This window comes from Glycine soja, chromosome 4 (genome assembly GCF_004193775.1).
Source record: "Glycine soja cultivar W05 chromosome 4, ASM419377v2, whole genome shotgun sequence".
NCBI lineage: Eukaryota > Viridiplantae > Streptophyta > Magnoliopsida > Fabales > Fabaceae > Glycine > Glycine soja.
Window position 1 is genome coordinate 8,967,468 of NC_041005.1, and position 23,263 is coordinate 8,990,730.

The following is a 23,263-nucleotide window of genomic DNA, read 5'->3' on the forward strand; positions in this document are numbered from 1 at the left end:
GTTGCTTTGTTTATAGGTTTCACATCATTATCATGGATTAAGATCTTCAATCCTTTATTTCTTTGGACTCTAGAAAATACTACATATAACTACTGGTTTAGGCAAATATAAATCCACACTTTGCAATGATTGACCTTGAGATTTGTTAATAATCATAACATATGCAATAATAAGTGGGAACTGTCTACAAACAAGTTTAAAATGCCAAAGTGATTGTGATGAAGTTAATGGCATCCAAGGGATGTAAACTAAATTGCCAATATTTTTTCCAGAAATAATCTCCGCTTCAATAATATGATCAACCAACCTATACCAGCATTGTAACAAAACCTATCTTCAACAGATAGTGTAGAAGATTGTGACATTTGTGTTAACTTCTCACTGTAACATACAACACTGCTTTGACTTGCATTTAAGTTGAAAAAATGTAGCTATAATCAATAAGAATCATACATTCATATTCATGATTGATTTTTTATGACATAAAACAGCCAAAATATACCTATCTTTGAAGTTAGTTATCTCAGATATATTTTCATTGATCAAAAGTTTGGAATCATACATGAAATTTTGTATTGTAAGTCCATATTTCCCTGAAAAAATATAACTTTATATAAGATTCCATATGAGGTGAAACCTCCTTGGTTAATGTATACAAAGATTAACATTAATAATAAAATAGTTTAAATGCAACACAAAGTCTAATCTTTTGGTTCTTTGATTTTGGCCAGATGTAGCAGCATTACAACTGGTCCAATTCCATGGCTATCTAAATAAGATTTCAGCCTTTGAGCAAATGTCTCCCACAAAGTACATGTCATAGTAGTATCCCTACATAAATACTCACATTTTCAACAAATAATTTTACATGGATATTATTTTCACATAACATTATAATGCAACAATTAATATGGCTTACACACACTTTGTCCTTAAGAACAAAAATATCTTTCTTCAGCTTACTATCAAGATCCCATTGGACAATTTTAGCAAGCTCACCAATCACATCTTGCAAAAGAAAATTAAAATTTATCACAATTTGTCCATTAAAATAGTTAAATATTAAAATTGAAAAATGCAAGATTATGATAACCTATTAGGTAGTCAGGAGAAGTTGTTCCATTGAGTATATCATCAAAAGCAATGAAATTATAAACATGGTTATGTATTTTTGGTATATCTTGTTTGATTGCTTTCACGAAGGCCAACCTGTACTCATGGTTTGTTGCCCTATACTGACCTCTATTAGCATTCACTTCAAAGTTTTCCATAATATAACAATTTCCTTCTTTTAGTTCATCTGGCCATTTTCATGGTTTGCATTCTTCTCTTGAGCACTAATCTTATTTCCCTACATGAATAAGGATGTTAGCTCTCACCCACAGATGACACTATCGACAAACCCAAACAAAATTATACATTATATACTCGGCTAAAGATTACCTCTTTATCCCTAAGAATCATTTCAAGTGTGGGTTTCAGAGACCTATTAAGAATCCAAATGTTTATAATCCTTATTGCCACTTTTCATGTTTCTTTGGAGTCATTGGTTAAATTAATGAGTTGTGGTCGACGTGACATTATATTCTTATAAGCACTATCTAAACAAAAAATAAAAACAACACTTAACTCAGTAGGAACGAAACTCTTCAAAATATACATAACTCTCATATTCAATAATTAAACAAAATACTATAAACCCTAATTAACGAGAATCTTATCAAACATCAAGTGTTGAAAAAACATACCTTTTTTTGTTGTTGTCTTGGAATGAGGCTGGCAACTTGTGTCTTCTCCCTCCCTTTTGCTACACTAAGATCTTCTATATTTTACACTAATACTTTATACAACTTGTTATTTATTTATTCTCCCTCCCTTTTGCTACACTAAGATCTTCTATATTTTACACTAATACTCTATACAACTTGTTATTTATTTATTTATTTATGTTAAAGAAGATAAAAATGAAAAATAAGAGAAAATGTTTTTCTTAAAGAAAATAAATGTTGTTATAGAAAAATAACGACATTTTCAAAATCCTAAGATATCTCAAAGAAAATGGTACCATTTAGTAGAAGGAGAAAAAATAAAGTATTTGAATATCATTTGTGAGAAAAAATATCAAACACAGACTGAAACTAACATTTATTTATGCATATATTTTTTGTCATAGAGAGTGATGAAAGGAGTGGCCGAGAAAGAGAACAGAAAATAAGAAAAGGAAAAGAGAGATAAAGAAGAAGTAAAAGAGGAAAGAAGTGAAGAAAAAGAAGTAATAGAAGGTTGTAGAAGTTGTAGATAAAAAGGGAAATAAAAAGACAGAACCTACTTTTATTCTTTGATTTGATATTGGCCGAAAATCCAGTATGGGGACTGCAGTAGTGTTCATTTTGACAGCAAAAAGGTACAGTCAATTTTTTTTTTTTTATCTTCTGTCAAAAAGAGAAGACTTAATCTCTCTCTCAATTTTGCCTTCCCCAAAAGAAAAAGAAGGCTTTCTCTCTTTGACAATTTTGCCGTGAAGTTTTTTAGTTCATTGAAAGGAAGTTTTTTTTTTTGTGAGAAGGTAGCAGAAGATCATTAGAAGGAAATATGGACACATGGAAGACCACTTCAGTTTCACCCTTTAAAAAATCCTAGTTGTGGTATACATTGTTTATTCATGTTGCCCTCACTCAATGATTGCTCCACCTTCACCTCTCATCCTCCCTAAAACAACAGTTCGAAAAAGGTAGATCTACAAAATTGCAGCAACATCGCCATTGTTGAGGACCGTCGAGAAGTGCATGCCTCGGTGTCATGCACTAAAAGGAGATGCGAATCTACAACAACAATAACATTATTGTGGCATCTTCTATCTGTTGGTTAATAGTGATGTCGTCGAGTCTGGAGGCAGCACTGCAAAAACTGGCGTGATGACCATCAAGGAGCATCACCATGACCTTCTCGACTACGCCATTTTGTCCTTGCTCGCCTCCATCTCGTATTTTGTCTTACAAGCTTTGGCCTTCTTCACCTTTTTTAGCACCAAACATAAACCATCCTCTGACAATTGATCTTATTTGGTCAGATAAATACCTGTTCTGGTATTTAATGGTGTGAGACAGTAACAAGATGAAAAATTTAAATTTAATTTTTAAATATGCAAAAATTGTGTTAGATTAATTCTTTAAACAATTTAATAATAAATTGATTTCTAAAATTTATAATTTAAAGTTAAATTAATTATAAAAAATATAATTTTTTATTAAATTAGTCCTTATAAAATGATTTATGATCATAAATTTAACGGTAATAATTTAATTTGTGAAAGAGTAAAAATTCCAATTTAGTTAATAAGTACATAAAAAATGTGATAATTATGTTTTGTGTAGATAAATTGATTCTTAAATTTTATAATTTAATATTAAATTGATGTTAAAAAATATATGTTAATATTAAATTGATTCATGAAAATTATAATTTAATGAAAAAATAATATCACTAAACTAAACCTTTTTTACATTTAGGAATTAAATCACAATTTTTGTTCACTCCAAGAATTAAATTATTACTAATTTGCACATTCAAAAATCAAATTAATTATTTATCCTCATAATTTTCAAAAGTATCAAAATCTTCACACCAATACCAATGGTGGAGCTTCAACAAAAATTTAGGAGAGCCCAAAAAAATTGGCGAAATGAAACTTTAGTTATTTATTATATTTTACGTTTTAATTTGGTCTTTCATGTTTAGAAAATTTTATTATATATATATAACTAAAAAAATCATCATTAAGCTTAATTGGTCTTTTTCTCAATTTCTGATACAAATTTGACTCGTTGACATATGGTAAATTGTGAGAAATATTATGTCAATCAAACTTAGAACTGTTAGTGCTAAAAACTCACAAAAGAATCAATTTGATCTAATAAAGATACTATAAGAGACTAAAATGAAATATTTTAAACTTAAAAAATCAAATTAAAACTTAAAAATATGGATGAAGGTTGAAGGACACAAATTATATTTTAACCATAAAATTTAATGCATAAATTTAATATAGTGAATATTACTAAATTTGAGATCACTCTTCAAAATCATATTCCAAAAAGTGTTAAATTTATCATCATATATCACTATAGAAACTTTACAAAATTGCTTCTCATTTCTTTCTATCCTTGTGTAATCAATATCATTTTTGGGTTCAAATGGCGTAGAAATTAATTTAATTTGTTCATCTTTTTCACAAGTTTTTTCTCTTAAAAAAGTATAATTTGATTTACTCTTAAATCATTATTTTTATATAAATTTATCAATTGCATAAAGAAAAAATATTTACATAATTATTATAAATTAAAATAAATAAAACCTATATACATGTCTAGTTAAACATGTATTTGAACTCTTTTGACAATAAATATAAAAATTAATATATATATATATATATATATAATATGCATGTATATTTATAATTAGATAATGATTTTTGAACATCTTACATTTTAAATATTACTTATCAATATTTCTTATTTTTTGTATGTCTTTCCGTATCATCTATCATATCTATCTATATATATATTTCACTTTCTAAGTTTCAAAAGACATTTAAGTTTCTAAATATTTTTTTCCTTAATAATTTTCATTTATATAATATACATATATTTACATTCTCATTATTTTTGGGGGGCGTGGATAACAAAGGTCCGCCCCCAGACCAGTTCAATCTAAGCCACTATTTAAAAAGTTAATATATCAACGGCTGTTAATAATATGTGCATCGGTGGACGAAAGATGCCGCCCCAATGCACTTCGATAAAATTCAATTGTACCTTACAAGAACTAAACATTAAAATTTTAAATATAATAACTAAAATCACAATGAAAGTAAATTATAAAAATAAAATATTTATTTATTAAACCCTATTTTAAAGATACATACAAACGCGTTAGAAAAAAAAAAAAACTAGGATAGATAGAATGAAACAGACCTATTTATGGTAACGTGTGGGGTAGGGTGGGTGGTTAGTACCAGGAGATCGGTATTCGGTGGTCAACGTTGTTTTTTTTTTCTTTTCAAATTCTACTCAAAGGGATTTAATATAAAAGATTTACTATTTATTTAAAAGATTAAATAAAAGTGTTTACTATCCTGAATGATCTTTTCGCATATGTAGGTTTGATTTTTTTATTAATTCACTAAAAGTTTGATTTTTCGCAAAATTGCTTGATTAAAGTTGTGAGAGTTTAATTTTATTTTCTATGGTGTAGATTTGATTGTACATTGAATATAAGAGAGTAATAGAATTTTAAAATTCTGATATAAGTGCCTAGTTTAAGTGTGAAGGATTGTTGTTCTGTTTTGCTTATATAAAAGGACATACATACATTTTAATAATATGTGTGTTTTTCATTTTATCATTTTTTTTATTTTTGGTACTATTCCTAGTATGTAGGTGTGTAATTCTTTGCTTGAAACAGTGAGTGATACACGAGTGAATGTGTGAGAGAGTGAATTACATCTCTTGCAATTGAGTGAGGAACAATGTGTTCCAACAATTGATATCTAGAGCATTGGTTTCAATAGGAGGGGCAAGAATCGCTAATAAGAAAAGAAAGAAACGTTCTTGGAGGTGTTCTTGAAGGAGTTCTTTGATGGCTGCAATATCTGGCTCAATTCCTGCAAATCTACCAATTCTCACAGAAAAAAACTATGAAAATTGGAAGATTCATATCAGGGTGGTGATGCGATTCCAAGGAGTTTGGGAGTTCGTAGAAGAAGGTTATATACTTGTGGGAGAGAGAGAAACAGATGAACAAAAGGTTGTTGATAGAAAAAAGGAAAAGAAAGATTGCAAGACACTTTTCATTTTGCACCAAAGTGTAGATGCTGCTAACTTTGAAAAGATAGAAATGGCTAAAACCTCTAAAGAAGCATCGGACATTCTAGAGAAATCTCATGATAGAGCCACAAAAATCAAGAAGATCAAGTTGCAAACTCTGAGGAGACAATATGAACTACTACAAATGGAAAAGAATGAATCAGTTGCTGAGTACATCACAAAAGTACACACAGTGGTGAATTCAATGAAGGGCTATGGAGAAAAGATAATTGTGCAATCAGTTGTAGAGAAGGTGCTTAGAACCATGCCACCCAAGTTCGACCATATTGTGGTAGCCATCGAGGAATCCAAAAATCTTGAAGAGCTTAGCCTAGAGGAATTGCAAGGATCTTTGGAATCTCATGAGCAGATAATGAATGAAAGGATCAATGAGAAGAAAAGTGAACAAGCCTTGCAAGCACGGTCTAATCCAAAGAAGCATGGTGATAGATGGAAGAAAGAGAAAACTGAAGGGAAAAGCAATAAATGGAGGGGAAATCAAAACAATGATAAGGACCACAAGAAATGAGGGGGATCTAATTCCCAAAACTCTTCAAATAGAAAGAAGTTTGACAAAAGAAGTATTCAATGCTTTAATTGTCAAAAGTTTGGGCACTTTGCTGATGAGTGTTACAGCAAACCCAATAACAAAAGAGAACCTAAAGGCGATGATGCAAAATTAGCTCAGAAAGAAGATGATGACACTGAACCTGCTAATGGTAACTACTCAAATTGAAGGGGCAAGTGATAATTGTTGGTACCTAGACACATGTTGCTCAACTCATATGACTGGAAGAAAAGAGTGGTTTCTCAACCTTGATTAATCTGTGAAGAGCCAAGTCAAATTTGCTGATGATAGAACTTTGAGTGTTGAAGGAATTGGGAAGGTCCTTATCAAAACAAAGGATGGAGGTCAGTTTTGCATCACTAATGTACTCTTTGTACTAGGTATGAAAAGTAATCTCCTCAGCTTAGGTCAATTACTAGAAAAAGGGCTTTATGACTAAGCTTGAAAACAAGATGTTGAGAGTGTTTGACAGAAATCACAAGCTCATTTTGAAGTCATCTCTTTCAAAAAATAGAACATTTAAAATTAAGATTGTTGTGATAGAACATAACTATTTTGCCATTACAGTAAACAATGAAGAGTGGTTATGGCATTATAGATTTGGTCATTTAAATTTTAGAGATCTGATTCAGCTAAACTCAAGAGAAATGGTGCTGGGTTTGCCTCAGATCAAGCCTCCTAGTGAAGTATGTGATGGTTGTTTACAGTGTAAGCAATCAAGAAGCACTTTCAAACAAAATGTACCAATCAGGGCAAAGGAAAAACTTGAAGTGATTTACTTTATGGGTGTGGCCCTATGCAGACTGAATCTCTTGGTGGAAACAAATACTTCATATCCTTTATTGATGAATTGACCAGGAAAGTATGGGTTTATCTAATAAGAAGGAAGATTGATGTCTTTGAAGTCTTTGAGAAGTTAAAAAATATGGCAGAAAAGCAAAGTGGCTCATTGATCAAGATACTGAGAACAGATGGTGGTGGTGAATATGTTTCTGCAGAATTTCAAGAATTTTGTGATCAAGAAGGCATAATTCATGAAGTGACTCCTCCCTACACACCTCAACATAATGGAGCTGCAGAAAGAAAAAATAGAACCATAATGAATATGGTAAGGAGCATGTTGAAAGGCAAGAGTTTGCCCAAGTACTTGTGGGGAGAGGCAGTGTCTACAACTGTCTTCATCTTGAATAGGAGCCCTTCAAAGAGATTGGAAGGAATAACACTTGAAGAAGCTTGGAGTGGTGCTAAACCAAATGTAAGCCATTTCAGAATCTTTGGATCACTTTGTTTTAGGCATCTCCCAAATCAGTTAAGAAGGAAGCTAGATGATAAAGGTGAACAAATGATCTTACTCGGATATCACTCAACTGGAGGCTATAAGCTGTTTGATCCGAAGAGTAAGCAGATAATAATCAGTAGGGATGTGGTATTTGATGAATCTAGAAGTTGGGACTGGGAGCAGAATACTGAAATGAAGGGACCTTCAATAATGATAAGGTCAAAAGAGGAAGAAACAAGTGAAGGGAATGGTAAAACCACTCAAAGAAAAGTGAGACCCTAGAGAAATGCACCCAAACCAGCTAGATTTCAAGGTTTTGAGATGTTGTCCGATGCTGATGTTAGTACAGATGGGAATCTTGTACATTTTGCTCTATTTTCTGAAGCAGAACCAATAAACTTTGAAGATGCTATGACTGATCAGAGGTGGTTTAAAGCTATGACAGAAGAGCTTAAATCTATTGAGAAAAATCAAGTGTGGGAGCTGGTATCTCAACCAAAATTGAAGAAGCCCATTGATGTGAAGTGGATCTATAAGATCAAGACAAATCCAGAAGGCAAGGTGGTCAAGTATAAAGCTAGACTTGTGGCTAGAGGATTTTTATAGAAAGTTGGGATTGACTATAGAGATGTGTTTGCACCAGTTGCTAGAATTGAGACTATTATAACAGTAGTGGCAATTGCTAGCCTAAAGAATTGGACAATGCACCAACTAGATGTGAAATGTGCTTTCTTAAATGGTCCTCTTGATGAGGAGGTCTATGTGACTCAGCCACCTGGATTCTCTATAGCTGGCCAAGAGTCAAAGGTTCTTAGGTTGAGAAAAACTCTTTATGGACTTAAGCAAGCCCCAAGAGCTTGAAATAAGAAAATTGATGGTTTTATGATGAAGATCGACTTTGATAAGTGTAGTTGTGAGTTTGGAGTCTATGTAAGATCCAAATCAGTAGGTAATATCATTATTGTATGCCTCTATGTGGATGATTTGTTGATCACGGGTGGTAATGAAAGTGAAATAGCAAAACTGAAAAGGGAATTGATGAGTAAGTTTGAAATGATTGATATGGGGTCCTATCCTACTTCCTTGGACTTGAATTCAAAAAGACTGAGAGTGGTATTTTGATGCAATAAAAATATTGAAGAGATTCAACATGGTTGAATGTAATTCGGCTGCAACACCAACTGAGGCAGGTCTTGTACTTGAAAGGGAGGACAAGGGAGACAAAGTCGATGAAATTGAGTTCAATCAGATTGTTGGTTCTCTCAGGTACTTGTGTCATTCAAGACCTGATTTGAAATTTGTTGTTGGACTAGTAAGTAGATATACGAAAAGACCTAGAATTCCTTATCTCCTAGCTGCTAAGAGGATTCTAAGGTTCATAAAAGGGACCATCAATACTGGAATTCTATTTTCAAATAAAGACAACAACAACTCAGAATAATTGGTGGGATATACTGATGCGGATTGGGGAGGAGACAGAGATGACAGAAAAAGTACTACAGGTTACATATTCATGTATGGTGCAGCACCAATATCGTGGAGTTCTAAGAAGCAATCCATAGTGGCTTTATCAACATGTGAAGCTGAGTATGTTGCAGCTGCAATGAGTGCTTGCCAAGCTGTATGGTTGGACATATTATTACAGGAATTAAAAATCAAGGAGAGTGATGGAGTGAAGCTTTTTGTGGATAATAAGTCAGCTATAAGCTTGTCAAAGAATCCAACCTCTCATGGTAGAAGCAAACACATAGAAATAAGGTTTCACTATCTTAGGGATCAAGTGAACAAAGAGAAACCGAATGTGGAGTACTGCTGCACATTTGATCAACTTGCTGATATTTTAACCAAACCCCTCAAAGGGGAGAGGTTTAAAATGTTAAGGGACATAATTGGCTTGATGAACCTAGGAGATCAGAATTAAGGGAGGGTGTGAGAGTTTAATTCTGTTTGGCGTGGTGTAGATTTGATTGTATATATTAAAATTATGTTATAAGTGCCTAACCTAAATGTGAAGGGTTGTTGTTCTGTTTTGCATGTATAAAAGGACATATATACATCTTAATAATATGTGTGTTTTTCATTTCATTATTTTTTTGTCTCTGGTGCTATTCTTAGTGTGTAGATGTGCAATTCTTTGCTTGAAACGGTGAATGATACACGAATGAATGTGTGAGGGAGTAAATTGCATCTCTTACAATTGAGTGAGGAAGAGGATTCCAACAAAAGTATGAAATAAAAGTGTTTATTATTATTCTTTTATACTGCAGCAGTGTTTATTATTATTATTATTATTAATTATTAATTATTAATAATATACTAAAATAAACTTTTACTGGGTGTATTTGAATAGTGATTAACTTGCAGTAAAAAAAAAAGTGGTTAACTTTCCGTGTGAGCCTAGACACGTAACCAGGTCACATGTGAATTGTGAATGGCGCCTTACCCATAGTATTGTGTTAAGGCTGTTATTATTTGTCAAAAAAGTAGGCACTTTGGAACAGAAAAATTGTTGGTCAAAGCATGTTTCGAGGGATGAGCGTGGAGGCTCCCATGAGCTGGTGTCTGTGTTTCAAACCAAAACCAAACATTACTAATAAGGTGCGAGCGCCGCAACACCCTCGTAGCCGCCAAGGTATGCGCTAACATAACAACTTTCCTTCGCATTACCTGTAAGTTCTTCCTCTTCCTCTCTCACCGACAACGTTCCCTGTTCAAGTAAATGCTTTCTTATATGTTCCTTATTCTCTTATCGTGCTTCCTTGCCAGGATATACTACCTCTATTACTGCTTCCCAGACTAACGCGATGGCGCTTACTTTTGAGGTTCACCTTCTTCCACTGCTGCATTGTTTCACTTTTTATTCTATTAAATCAATTTGAAATTTGTTACTTGAGTTATTAGTACTTTTTGTTGGTTCATTTAAATCAACAGTAGGTGTTATGGCTAGATGTGATGGCTGAAAATCACTGCCCATGTGTTTTACATGCCGGCGCGTGCTCCTTTCTTAACGGTTATTAAACTGTATTTCAGTTATTCTTAGGAGTTTGTCCTGTTTCTTTTCCCAGGTTCTTGGCAGATTCAACCGTGCTCGCGCTGCGAGGTTGACACTCCCTCATTTTGTGTGCCAAACTCCGTTGTTTATGCCTGTGGGCACACAAGGTCAAAGTTCTGACTTGATTCTTCCTGATTTGGTTGCTGCAATGCTGCAAATTCAATTTTCCTAGTGCTTTTTGTTCTCCTTCAAACTTTGCATGCAATAAGAAAATAAACTCCTTTTTTTTACTCCTAAACAGCTAACATAAACTCCTTCAAAGTTCTGAATATTTTTTTTTTTGTTTCAGTTTGCTCCCGAGTCTTTAAAGTTTTACTCTGCTCCCTTGAAGTATTTTTGTTATACCAAAATATTCCTTTCATCAGTTTACCGCACTGATTTGGTTAGTTTGGTGACACATGGCAAGCTGTGAAAGATCCCACGTCTGATGGGCATTTGCCACATTAGTCAAAATTAATATTGTTAGTGCAAAAACATGAGGGAAGGATCATTAGGTACCAAAGTGAAAATTTTAAACTTAGGGGATCAAATTGAGACCAAAAGTTCATATGAGGGCCAAAATTATATTTTGGCCGTTCCCAAATTGCTTCGGTTTTAAATGGAGCAAATGACCGAAGAAATGCTTCACATTTTGAAGTAAAATATTTTCCCATGGGCATTGGTTATTGCTTGTCTATAGAATACAAACATTACTGAATGTTGGTATTTGCATTGTTTGATGTGAATTTCTTGGTCTGTTGGGATTTTGGTGGATTGCTTAATAGTTGTGGTTCACTTGAGATGCTGCAATTTTGTCTTATAGATGGGATTTTTGAATGACCAGGAACAATAAAGGGATTGACAAATAGCCAGCTTGAGGAAATTGGTTGCCAAATAATACTTGGAAATACATATCACTTGGCCCTTAGGCCTACTTCTGAGCTTCTTGATGAAGTTGGTGGTCTTCATAATTTTATGAATTGGAAGCGGGCTTTGCTTACAGACTCTGGTGGCTTTCAAATGGTAGTTTATGACCTTATTTATGCTTGATTCTTGTTTTCATCTTGTGAATTTTTAGCATTCTTTGATCCTGTGAATACTATTGCTTGCTAATCTTATTTGATGGCATTTGTTCATGCCACGTAGCCTATGCCAGCAATGAAAAATAAGAAAAACTTATTTTCATAATTTTTATTGTTAATATGCTACATGAAAATTGCATAATAATGAAGAAAGCAAAAAGTTGATAAATTTCTGATTGAGTGTGGCATAACACAAGTCCCCCCCACCCCCGCGCATGCGTGTATTTTTTCTTCAGTTTTTGTTCTGTGTATCTCTGTATCTTAAAGCTTTGAAGTGTTGCTGTTCTGTTTTTAGATGTTAAATAAATTAGTATAACGTTTTATGTCATTTATTGTTTAACCTTACAAAATGAAGATCATATTTAACTCTTGAAGAGACGTGATGAAAGTAACTCATTGTCAGAGAAGTGAACTGTGAGAATAGGCTTAACAACGAAGATATGTTATGTAAAGTGGACCAATATTATACGTTGGTTGATAATAATGTTCAGGATCCCTGTTAAATGAAATCATTTTTATTTCACTGATGTTTTAGGTTTCGCTGTTGCATCTTGCTGATATCACAGAAAAAGGTGTGACATTTCAGGTAAATTTTTTTCCTTTCAAGATATAGACAAGATTTCAAAGGTGTGTTCTGCTTCACTCTTGATCAGTGTTCTAAAATCACGCCTTCTGAACTGCCAACTTGACTGCATACCAGTTTGGTTAAACCCTAAATCATCTTAGCATTTCAACCAAACAAAAAAGTGAAAACTAGTTAAAATGTCCAAAACTGGAGAATTGGACTAGTTTTGAATTGCCTAGTTCTCTGCCAAACTGAAAATTGGGCTTAACTAGATCAAACATGGACTGAGTTGACAACTTGTCATTTTTTTCCAATGGTCCACATTGATTTCACGTTCCCAAATGTATCAAACATGTATTTTGACCCACTGGTTGAACCATGAACCACTCTTCTACCTGGTTCTCTTGAATGTGATTACAAATTCATTTCATTTCTTGCTAATTTTTGTTGACTTTTCTCATTGGCTGGCTGGATGTCTTACTGAGTTTTGAGAGAATATTTATCCAAGAGGCCATCCCTGATGCCATACTTCCATTGTCTGATTAGGATACTGGATGGATGGGTACGGGTATTATAATAACCACCCCATGGATACTCATTTATTTGTCTATTAAATATTACATATATATTATGATTTTTTGTTATTTCATAATGATTTTTTACTGGATAAGCACATGGATACCCATTTCCTGTCTGGATACCTGTTAATGTAAATGGGGATGGATACAGTGGCAACACTACCCACCCCATTGACATACCTTGGATACATGATACGATAATATCAGAATTTGAAATGCGTTTTTCCGTCCTTGCATTAGATGGTATAATGGCTGTCATTTTACACTCAACTGATTTTGTATTTATTTGATTGCTTTTTCAATAAAAAGAATTTATATTCAGTAAAGATTTATGAAATTATTATTGTTATGAAGTATATGCCATCTTTTGTTATTTGTAACTCTTGTTGCAGTCACCAGTAGATGGAAAACCAATGCTTCTAACACCTGAGGAATCAATTCAAATCCAAGTAAGTAAATTAAGCTTTTCTCCATGTTTTTCTTTTATTTTTACCTGGGTGCTTTCTTTTTGCTTGTATCTATATATGTTGTATTTAAAATGTACTGGAGATTATAGGAGTCTGCATAATGTGATTTGCTTTTTAAATAAAATATTTCCTTGTTTTAAATACAATATTTCCAAACTGAGGGACGGTTGATCTTTCTTTAACATTTGGAATTTATCACTTATAAAAAGGTCATGTCCTTTATCCTTGCTTCCTGTTCCCCCCTTATTGCAGATTTTGATGTTCTCTACTCTTGATTCAACTTTCTCCCAATTAGTTTTTAGAAAGCAATTGCAAATGGCAATTCAAGACAGCCTGTAGTACTCTGCAGTCTGCTACCAATGGAATATGACTACTCATTCTTAGAATCTTAGTTGTGTATTTTCTCAAGATATTTTTTTCTTTCTTTCTTTACATGAAAAATGTCCCCCCTTAGTCTATTATAGTCTATCTATATAGATGTTCCATAACTTAGTATTGTACAATAAATCAATTCCATCCTTTTTCCCTCTATATTTGTCTCTTTCTTCCCTCTAAATTCAACAGTTAAGATATTCATTTGTTGTTGTGACAGTTTTCCCCCCTAAAGCAGTTTGAAGGATTTGATTTTCTCTTGTTCCACTCAATTTCATATTTGTCATAAATTATGCAGAATAGAATTGGAGCAGATATCATTATGGCTCTTGATGATGTTGTAAAGACCACCATTACTGGTCCAAGAATAGAGGAAGCTATGTATCGAACACTTAGATGGATAGACAGATGTATAGCAGGTAAATATTGAAGTGATTTTTTTTCCGGTGAAAGAAGTGAATTAGTGTCACAAGAAGGGGAATTGAATTGTGACCCTTGACAAACTTTGGCCTAACCTGTACAACTGATATTCTTTGATGCAATCTAGACTTAGTTCCATTTCTCAAAAGAAGAAAATAATCGTCTGACTTTCAATTAATCATTCCCCTACTGTGAAACGTTAGTGCAACTGAAAATCATTTAAATTCCAGACTTGCACATTTTATTCAAGCTAACCTGAGCACAACCATTAAACCATATCTGTCAATCCATTTTTCCTTTGCTTGAAGATCACTGAAATACCCTTTACAAATCCAGATCCAATAAATTATAATGTTGGAACTATGCACATCTTTGAAATGGAACAAACATCTAAATTTTTAATTTTCATTTCTTTTGTAGTGGCTATTTGAGTTGTATATCACTTGTTTATTGGACTGCTATTTCTTCAAAATGAAAAACCTATCCTCATTGCAGTAATATATTTTCTTCCCTAATATTTAGCGAACATTTCTGTTGTATATTCTATGTCTTGAAGAAGATAGAACTGCAAAAGACAACGGAAGGGAAAGTTTATCTAATTTTTAATTCTTGAGTTCCTTTTATTCATTCACTAGCACATTAGATACTTGTTCGAGAAAATAGAGGGTGACAGTGATTTATGTTTGTCTCTTAGCATGTGCCATGTATAAAATTATGGTCAATGATGTCAAGCATGACCAGTTTGTAAAAGGTTTTATATTTATTTTAGCTTGAATGTTGAATAGAAATGATAGACCATATTTTTAATCCTACTCATATACTTTTCTATCACTGCCTACTTTGCATGCTGAATATCAATGCCTATTGCCTTATGTTAACAGCTCACAAGAGACCTCATGATCAGAACTTGTTTGGTATCGTGCAAGGTGGTTTAGATCCCATATTGAGGTGAATTCCTGCACAAAGCATAACCTTCTTGCTATTTTGTTGTGCACTATATTTAGTTTCCTGATTGCTGTTTTACCAGTTTGGAAGTTGTATATTGCTTATAAACTATGATATTTTGTAATCAGGGATATCTGTGTCAAAGGTTTGGTGGAGCGCAATTTGCCTGGGTAGGTGTAAATTCTTGTCAACATGCAAACTGTTTATGGTTTTTCCAATGCTTTTTATATTTTTTGGCTGTGCTTTATGAACAAGACTAGAATGTACCGGGCCTACTGGCCGGTTTGGTTTTCTTGGCTTTGGGTACAGTTGCCTTCCTAAACTGGACTAGGTCAAATTATTCATAAATTGTCTGAGCAATGTCTTTATTTCCTCTTTAAAGCATAAGTTTTAATCTTAAAAATAATTTTACATTGTTAAATGGATTTAATTTGTTATTTGACTATTTCCCCCCTCTGATCTATATCCAAATTTCATTTTTTTGGAGGGAGGGGGGCTCTGAACTGGTGGCCTTACTGCTCTATTTGCCTGATCTGGTTTTTAACACATTAAAGGAGGACTCTGTTATTCTATCCAAAATTTAGTAACATCCATGGATGCCTGAAAACAAAAATACATATTGAAGACTCTGTTATAGTATATAAGATATCTTGAAAATGTGCATAAAGGTTTTCTTTTATGAATTTACACAAATTAGAATGAACCTTACAGACTATCCCTCACAATCTGCATGCACTGGAAAGCATATTGTCACGTTTGGATATTTTTACTTGCATATGGTGTGTTTTTTTCCCAGCAAAGAATGTAATTTTCATATAGACATAAGTTGCTTTTATATACGAACACCAGCAGCACAGAAGAGTCTTTAAATTAATAGTTTTTTCAGTAGTGACATGTAGTTAAATATATTTTTCTTTTGTGACAGCTATGCTATTGGTGGTCTTTCAGGCGGTGAAGATAAAAATTCATTTTGGCGAGTTGTTGCTCAGTGCACTGCTGCTTTGCCAGAAGATAAACCACGATATGTTATGGTCAGAATGACTTCATGTTATCAACCCTTTTTTTCTCAGAAAAATATCAGTATAATGTCGTCACATTTTGCATGAACTTTCAGGGAGTTGGTTATCCACTTGATATTGTTGTTTGTAGTGCTTTGGGTGCTGATATGTATGACTGTGTTTATCCTACCCGCACAGCACGCTTTGGCACTGCTCTCGTTCCTGAGGTGATCATTTTTATCTTTTTTTTATTTTATTGATAATTTGTAACATTCTTTCTTCACACACACAGACAATAGTCGTATACAATATACATGCATTCATGATCGTGTATCTAACAACTTTGAAAATTTCAAGTTTTATGGGTAATGAACTAATGATGTTGTCTCCCTATTGGGCTCTATTGATTCAATTTTTTTATTGCTATTATTTTAATATATTTGCAATATTACTATTTTTTTAAAAAAATTACTTAATTCCACTTATTCACACATCATTTTCTTCTTTAGCTTAGTTTTTTTCCTGTAATTTTGTAGGGAGTATTGAAACTAAAACATAAAGCAATGGCCGATGACACCCGTCCAATTGATCCCACTTGCCCTTGTATGGTATGTTTGTAAGAGGTCAATTTTTTATTTGATAAAACTGTTTGCAGAAACCAGCATGTGTTTTAGTTTATTTCTTCTGTCACAGGTTTGCAAGAACTACAGCAGGGCTTACATCCATTGCCTTGTGACAAAAGATGCAATGGGGTCTCAACTTTTGTCATATCATAATTTATACTACATGTTGCAGGTAGAAGCAATATCATCTGATAAAAAGACTATTATAACTATGTAGTTGTGTACTTGTGTTAATATGTATGACTAAAGTCGTTATATTTCCAAAATTTGCAGCTCAGTAGGAATCTACACTCTTCAATAGTTGAAGGAAGGTTCCCAGAGTATGTTCATATTTAAATATTCTCTTCTTTCATTTTATCTCACTTTTGATCTGAATTGATACTTTCCATTCGACAATTTCCTTCCTTTATATGCCAATAACCATATTTTGTTTTTACTTTTTGTAGGTTTGTATGCGACTTTCTACGCAAAATGGTATGCTTGAGAAAATTACATCAACCTTGAATTTTGGTCACATTACATTGACTTTTATTTTGAAATTGAAAACTGTAATATATTTCTGTTGACATTGTCATTTTTATCCAATTCAAATGGCTGTTAGACTTACTTACATATTCATAATGCAGTTCCCGAAAGGTGATGTTCCTGAATGGGTCTGCGATGCTATGGAGGTGGCTGGAATCGACATTTCTTCCTGCTGTGCTCCGTTTCCATCATGCCAAGAAGATGATTCCAAAAACATGCCCGAAGAAGTTAGTTTGGTGAGGTAAAAATGATACACACGGACCAACAGAAACATTGAAGAGATACACTATAGTTTTACTATGATTTTTTGCGGCATAAATTTTGTATACTGCTTATGCCGTATCAGTAAGAATTTTGAAAGGTTAGGATTATACTAGGTTCCTTTAGGACTAGGTTCTTATTTATCACGCATCTGAAGATTCGTCTTGTGTTCTAGAGAATTTAAAAGTAAAACGATGGATAGAGTAAAGCGAAGCTTAAATGTAACTCTTTTACTTCCACAACAGTGCATGTATGATCTCGTCTAAGTTCACGTGTTTAAACTCAACTAACGGAGCAGTTATGCATGCTAAAATTGTATATCATTTGTTCAATTTCCCCGAAAATCTCACTAAAAATTCTTGTAACAATTAATTTTCAATCATTGACTACCTTCATGATCATGAACTTGAATTTTAATCAATTTGATGCAAGAGGAGTATGCATATTCGACCTATATAAATCAGTTTGTTTAATGATTTTTTTCTCTTAATTTAATCAAAAACAAATTCTTTCTTATAAATTCTAATCAATTATAAAGTTTTTTTTATATCTTAAGCTATTTTATGATTTGAATGGCTTTAATTAAAAGTATATGTGATTTTATTAATCATTTATCATAACAACACTGATTCAAAAATAATAAATATGCCTTATTTAATATTTGTAATTACTTAAAATGATATGCATTACATTTTTATTTTTAATAAGATAACTATTTTTCTTTCAGAAGATTTTTATTTTTTTTTACTTTTATATTGTTAATGGCTACTCCTAAAACAATAATCAAGAAAACTAAAGTCCATTTTGTTATATGGTTATATTTACAAGAAATATTTTTTTACTGTTATACTACTATTTATTAAATTATATGTTTATCCTTCTCTTCAACCCTAAACCCTCACAGTCCTGACGGTGCCACACCGCCACTGTCTTTGTTCTTTCTCCGCTTTCACTGATTATTCGTCGAAGGTTCCAACCCAATTTGTTATCTCTCTGCGATTTCTAGGTATGCTTCTCTGTTCTCTCTCTACTGTATGTTTGTTACGGGTAACGTAATATTTTGATGCGCGTAAGATCGAAGCTCCGTCAAGTAGCTTCTGCGTCTTTTCTGAATATTTAACGCCAAACCATAGGTTAACGCACCTAACTGAATTCGATTTGTGTTTGAATTGGTTCTGTCTGCATTTTCCATTTTTTCTTCACTAATTATAGCAGAAACGAAGGAACTTGTTTTCGTCTGTGCAAAGCTTTTGGGGTTAGTTAATTTGTATCTATCAATGGACTCTTTTTTTTTTATGTGGAGATTATTTCTTGTCGAGTCTAATAGATAAAAGCATTGAACCAGTGATTTCAGTTTCAGATTTGAAACCCACCTGTTAGTGCCTGGGTACCAATTCAGTGTTGTTAAATACCTAAATAGAGCTATGATCAGGGTAACAGAGCTTTGATCTAGGTGACAATTAGGACATTCTTGGTTATGGCTAATTGTAGTCCTCGGAAATGGAAATGATTAGTGATAGAAAGTGTCAAGAAGCTCTGCTGTTCTGGTGTAAAAATTAAGTAGTCTGTGATATTGATGCTGTTATAAGTGTCAAAACATTGTTGTGCATAAGTTATCCGATGATCTTCCAACAGTGTTGTATATATCATGAAATATTCATTAGTTAGTGTCTGTGTTAGTAAAAATGTCGTCTGTTTGTCCCTGACTAAAATAATTTCATTGAGATCAAAGCTATGCTACCCTGATTTCTTTTTTCTTTTATAATAGAAGGAAAGGTTGGGCCAATCTCTCTCCAGATAGTTATTCTCTTGGGGTCTGAGTAATTTCCATGTAGTGTATAATTCTTTAAGTGAGTTTCCTGTAGGTGATATTTTAGTTATACTTTTACCTGTGCTTGAAGATCTCAAGTTTGTCACTGACATTCTAACCAACATTGGAGTTACCTATCTTTACTAACCCAAGAAAGGATGACCTGAAATCAAATCATACCTCTCCAGGTAGAAGAGGTTACCAACCTACACTGGGCTTTACCCAAAAAGTAATAAACTTGATTCAGATAATAATTATATCATTAAATGTGGGTGTGGTCCACTAATATGGGTGAGTAAAGACGAATTCCCTTTCCTTATTTTTCATTTCCTCAAACCAACCCTGGCTCAGATCCCTTTCCTTGAATCCTCTGCTTGGCAATCTGTGGGCTTTCTGTTTCACCTTCATCAATTGCCAATGGCGAGTGCATAATGTAGTTTTTACGCCGACATTTTTCTACTTTTGATTATGTACTATTACTGCTATTATTTGTGTTTATATATGTTATTCCTTGATTGTGACATACATGTTTGGTTTTGGTAATTATTGGTTTGTTCTGTCTTGCAGAAAAAGATGCCTCTGGGACTCATCTTAGGAATAGGAAGGGCATTTCGAAGGAAGCGGCCATCTTCACTCGATATTCTATCATCAAAACGTGCTCCTCGTGGTTATTATAAGGGAAAGAATTGCAAGCCTACTGGTTTCCACACTCGCAAAGGTTTGTTTCTTCAATTGAAGTTGTGTTTAATCCATGTTTTATGTATTCTAGTTCAAGATAAATGTTTCCTAATTTGTTTAAGGAACATTTATCTTAACTAGAATGCATTTCATTTTATTAGTCTGACTTTGATTACTTTGTCTTTGAGCCTTGTCGACTGCTTGATGGCATATATGTTTTGTTTTTGCAATGTGAATGGGGTGTATTTATTAGATTGGTAATGGTGTTTAATGGTTACTATTACTATTGTCCTTGCAAATAGATAATCAACATGCTGAGCCCCTTCAGGAAGAGGCTTTATCTACATTAATGGTGTTTGCTAGTTGTACTTGCTGAATTATTGACAAGTGACTGCAGTTTTAAAATTAAGTTATAGAGGTTGTTACAGATATTGTTAGGATATGTTTAGATCTGATTATATCCTATGTAAATAAGGAAATATGTATGATTAATGTTTTCCAGTGAAACTTGTGTCTTTTTAAATCCTAGGAAAAAACTTGTAACTTCTTAAATCTTAGTCTAGTTTCACTTCTGTTACTTTGGTCGACGAGGACTGCTTGGTGTGAAAGATGCTCGCTTTTTTTTACTTGATATTTATGAGGACTCTTACTCTTTAGCCCATATCTATTTTTTTGGTTGGTTGACTGAAATTACTTGCATTTCTATATTCAGCTCTAGAAATTTGTGTTATATCCTAAATATCTACTGTTAGTAAATGTGGCTTTACAAAACTCTGAATTCATCACTGAAGTTGCATTTATAATATTGTAACAAAATAGTTTGCCAAGCTACATAATATTATATTAACATATATTAATGAAAATCTCCATATTGTTGCAGGTGGGTATGTGGTGATGCAAGAAAAATTGCCAAATTATGTAGTTCCTGATTTGACTGATTTCAAGGTTTGCATCTTCCACTTATCTAATCACATCACTATATCGTCTTTGTTCACCTGCTTTTCTTCCACATGTTTACTGTGCTGACATTTGCCTGTATAAATAATGTTCTCAACTCATTACTTCGTTAATGATAAATTCGACATTGTTCCTTCAATGCTTTTCTCTTTTGAACTTTATTAATATATTTTAGCTCAGTTACAACTATTTATTGAATTCTTCTTTGTCTTCCTTACCACAATGTTTATTCTATTTAATTGTGCTGGGTTCTCTCTTTTATCTTATTAGTACTCCTCTTTAATTCCAGAGTCATTATTCCTAGCCTCACCATTCCTTGACAACTCTGTACCATTTAGGGGGGTAAAAAAAAGATGGCTTCATCTTCATAAATGACCATAAGCTATGTACAAGATTATTTATCTTCATGAATGACTATGAGTCAAGAATTTCTGCAAAGCTAACTAGTATGAATTTAGTTTTTTCCATGTACCATTTGTGACAGCTGATTCATATAATCCCTTCTTTTATGCAGCTCAAACCATACGTATCTCAGTGTCCTATAGAAGCGAATACCTCTGAAGCTTCCCAAACGGCTAAATAACCAAATTGAGTAGTGTAAGATACTTTCTTTGTAACTACAGATGTTTTTCCATGAAGAGGAGTTGGCATGCCCTTCGTTTTGTTGTTTGTTCTCTCCTTTTGAACTACGCCTTGAGTAATTATTGACCGGCACAAATATTTGATAGTTCAATAGGATATTAACCTATCAATCAATATCATTAACATATGTAGTGCGCTGAATGATTTGGACTATCAAAACTATCAATAATTTTCATCTGTTGTTCCCCGATTAGTTTGGTTATGTTTGGATGGATGGAGTTGTTAATAATCGAGTGGAATTGTAAAAGCTGAAAAGACCTTGAGCCATTGTCTGGGTTTTTTTATTAATGAAAAGAGATGATCAAAGGTGGATTCAAACCACTTTAAATTACTCAAATTTACCAACTTTTTGGAGGGTATCTATTTTGAGTCATTTACAATTTTAACTTTAACCATTGTAACACACTCATTTCCTAACCATTTCAACAAGAGTTGTCTTGCATTTTTGTTCTCTGTCTATACAAGCACCGTTGCTAAGTAACCCCAGCCCCCAAACTCCATTTATATAATGCTTTGCTTTCATGTCTGATAGTGTCTTTCTTACTTGCAAGAGAATGATACGTCATTTCCTGCTCTCCGTGATTTTTGTGTCATTTTGTCATTTCCAAGACTTAGCCCAGAACATAAATTAAAACGTACTTTCTAAGAATTTACTTGAGACATTTTCTTCTTTATTTATTCTATTTCGAAATTTTAGAGGTTGGAAAGTTGGTCTTTGATGCTAACTTTGCGGCAGTGACAAGACAAAACAATCGTGTAGGAGCAGAGTACGGTGATGGGAATAAAACAATAGAAGAAGATGAGTTAACGTCTGCGTCCCATTTTTCTACTTGACCATAAACCATTTTTGTATATTGTCCCGTCCTCTAAAAAATTAGAACGTATTTTTGTAGATTTCATTGTGTCTCGTCCTCCAAAAATCATAAGAACTCAGGAAAATATTTTTATTCAACCATTTCCTTTCATTTTTTAGTTTTTCTACTTTCATTATTTATTTTAAAACCTTGACTAATTACATAAAATTTTCGTTAGTTTTTTTATGTTTATTTTGTACAATTTATTAATATATGGTAACTGTGAAAGACATGTTGATTTTTATATAATTAAAATTTATAATGAATAAGTATATTCAAATATTTAAATAACATTTCAGATTTATTATAATCAATTTAAATTATGATCCACTGTTATTTCTAACCAATGATAAATTTTCTTAAAAAATTATGTTACTTTTTGGTTTGAAATGTTTAAATTATTTTCATTTTTATTATATTACGTAATTTTTTGTATTCAACATTTAATATAATTTTATGTTTATAATTTTTAAATCTTGGAATACAATCTCTTAATTTTTTTATTTAATTTAAAATTTAAATATTGATACTTAAAGGCATCTTTATTTGTAGATATATTCATTATAATCTTAACCATACTTAATTTAAATTTGATTTTTGAAATATCATATTAAAAAAATACTGTATATTGTTTATTGACTTCAATAACCTTTTATAATTTTCTTCTGAAACTTTTTTAAAACTATTAATACAATAAAATATTTATTATTAATAATGAAACAATTTATTATTCTGTCTAAGTTA

The 23,263-nt window shown here is 32.6% G+C and overlaps 2 protein-coding genes across 4 annotated transcripts; both read left to right on the forward strand.

The window, feature by feature from the left end:
- Positions 1-10,187: 10,187 nt before the first annotated feature.
- Positions 10,188-17,901, forward strand: LOC114409258 (queuine tRNA-ribosyltransferase catalytic subunit 1-like). 2 transcript variants are annotated; one of them, XM_028372653.1, is made up of 16 exons: positions 10,188-10,343; positions 10,478-10,533; positions 10,777-10,870; positions 11,587-11,765; positions 12,360-12,410; positions 13,360-13,416; positions 14,105-14,225; positions 15,108-15,174; positions 15,300-15,341; positions 16,097-16,202; positions 16,286-16,396; positions 16,706-16,777; positions 16,863-16,964; positions 17,066-17,112; positions 17,239-17,266; positions 17,419-17,901. In XM_028372653.1, the coding sequence occupies exons 1-16, from the start codon at positions 10,232-10,234 to the stop codon at positions 17,560-17,562; spliced, it is 1,389 nt and encodes a 462-aa protein (XP_028228454.1). In that variant the 5' UTR covers positions 10,188-10,231; the 3' UTR covers positions 17,563-17,901. The 2 variants fall into 2 exon arrangements, with proteins under 2 accessions (XP_028228454.1, XP_028228455.1); XM_028372654.1 differs by having other exon boundaries at positions 10,194-10,380.
- Positions 17,902-18,426: 525 nt separating this feature from the next.
- LOC114409259 (39S ribosomal protein L41-A, mitochondrial-like) lies at positions 18,427-21,996 on the forward strand. Of its 2 annotated transcripts, XM_028372655.1 has the most exons (4): positions 18,427-18,584; positions 19,956-20,106; positions 20,947-21,011; positions 21,538-21,858. In XM_028372655.1, exons 2-4 carry the CDS (start codon positions 19,962-19,964, stop codon positions 21,604-21,606), a joined length of 279 nt encoding a protein of 92 aa, XP_028228456.1. In that variant the 5' UTR covers positions 18,427-18,584; positions 19,956-19,961; the 3' UTR covers positions 21,607-21,858. The 2 variants fall into 2 exon arrangements, with proteins under 2 accessions (XP_028228456.1, XP_028228457.1); XM_028372656.1 differs by lacking the exon at positions 18,427-18,584 and having other exon boundaries at positions 19,960-20,106; positions 21,538-21,996.
- Positions 21,997-23,263: the final 1,267 nt, after the last annotated feature.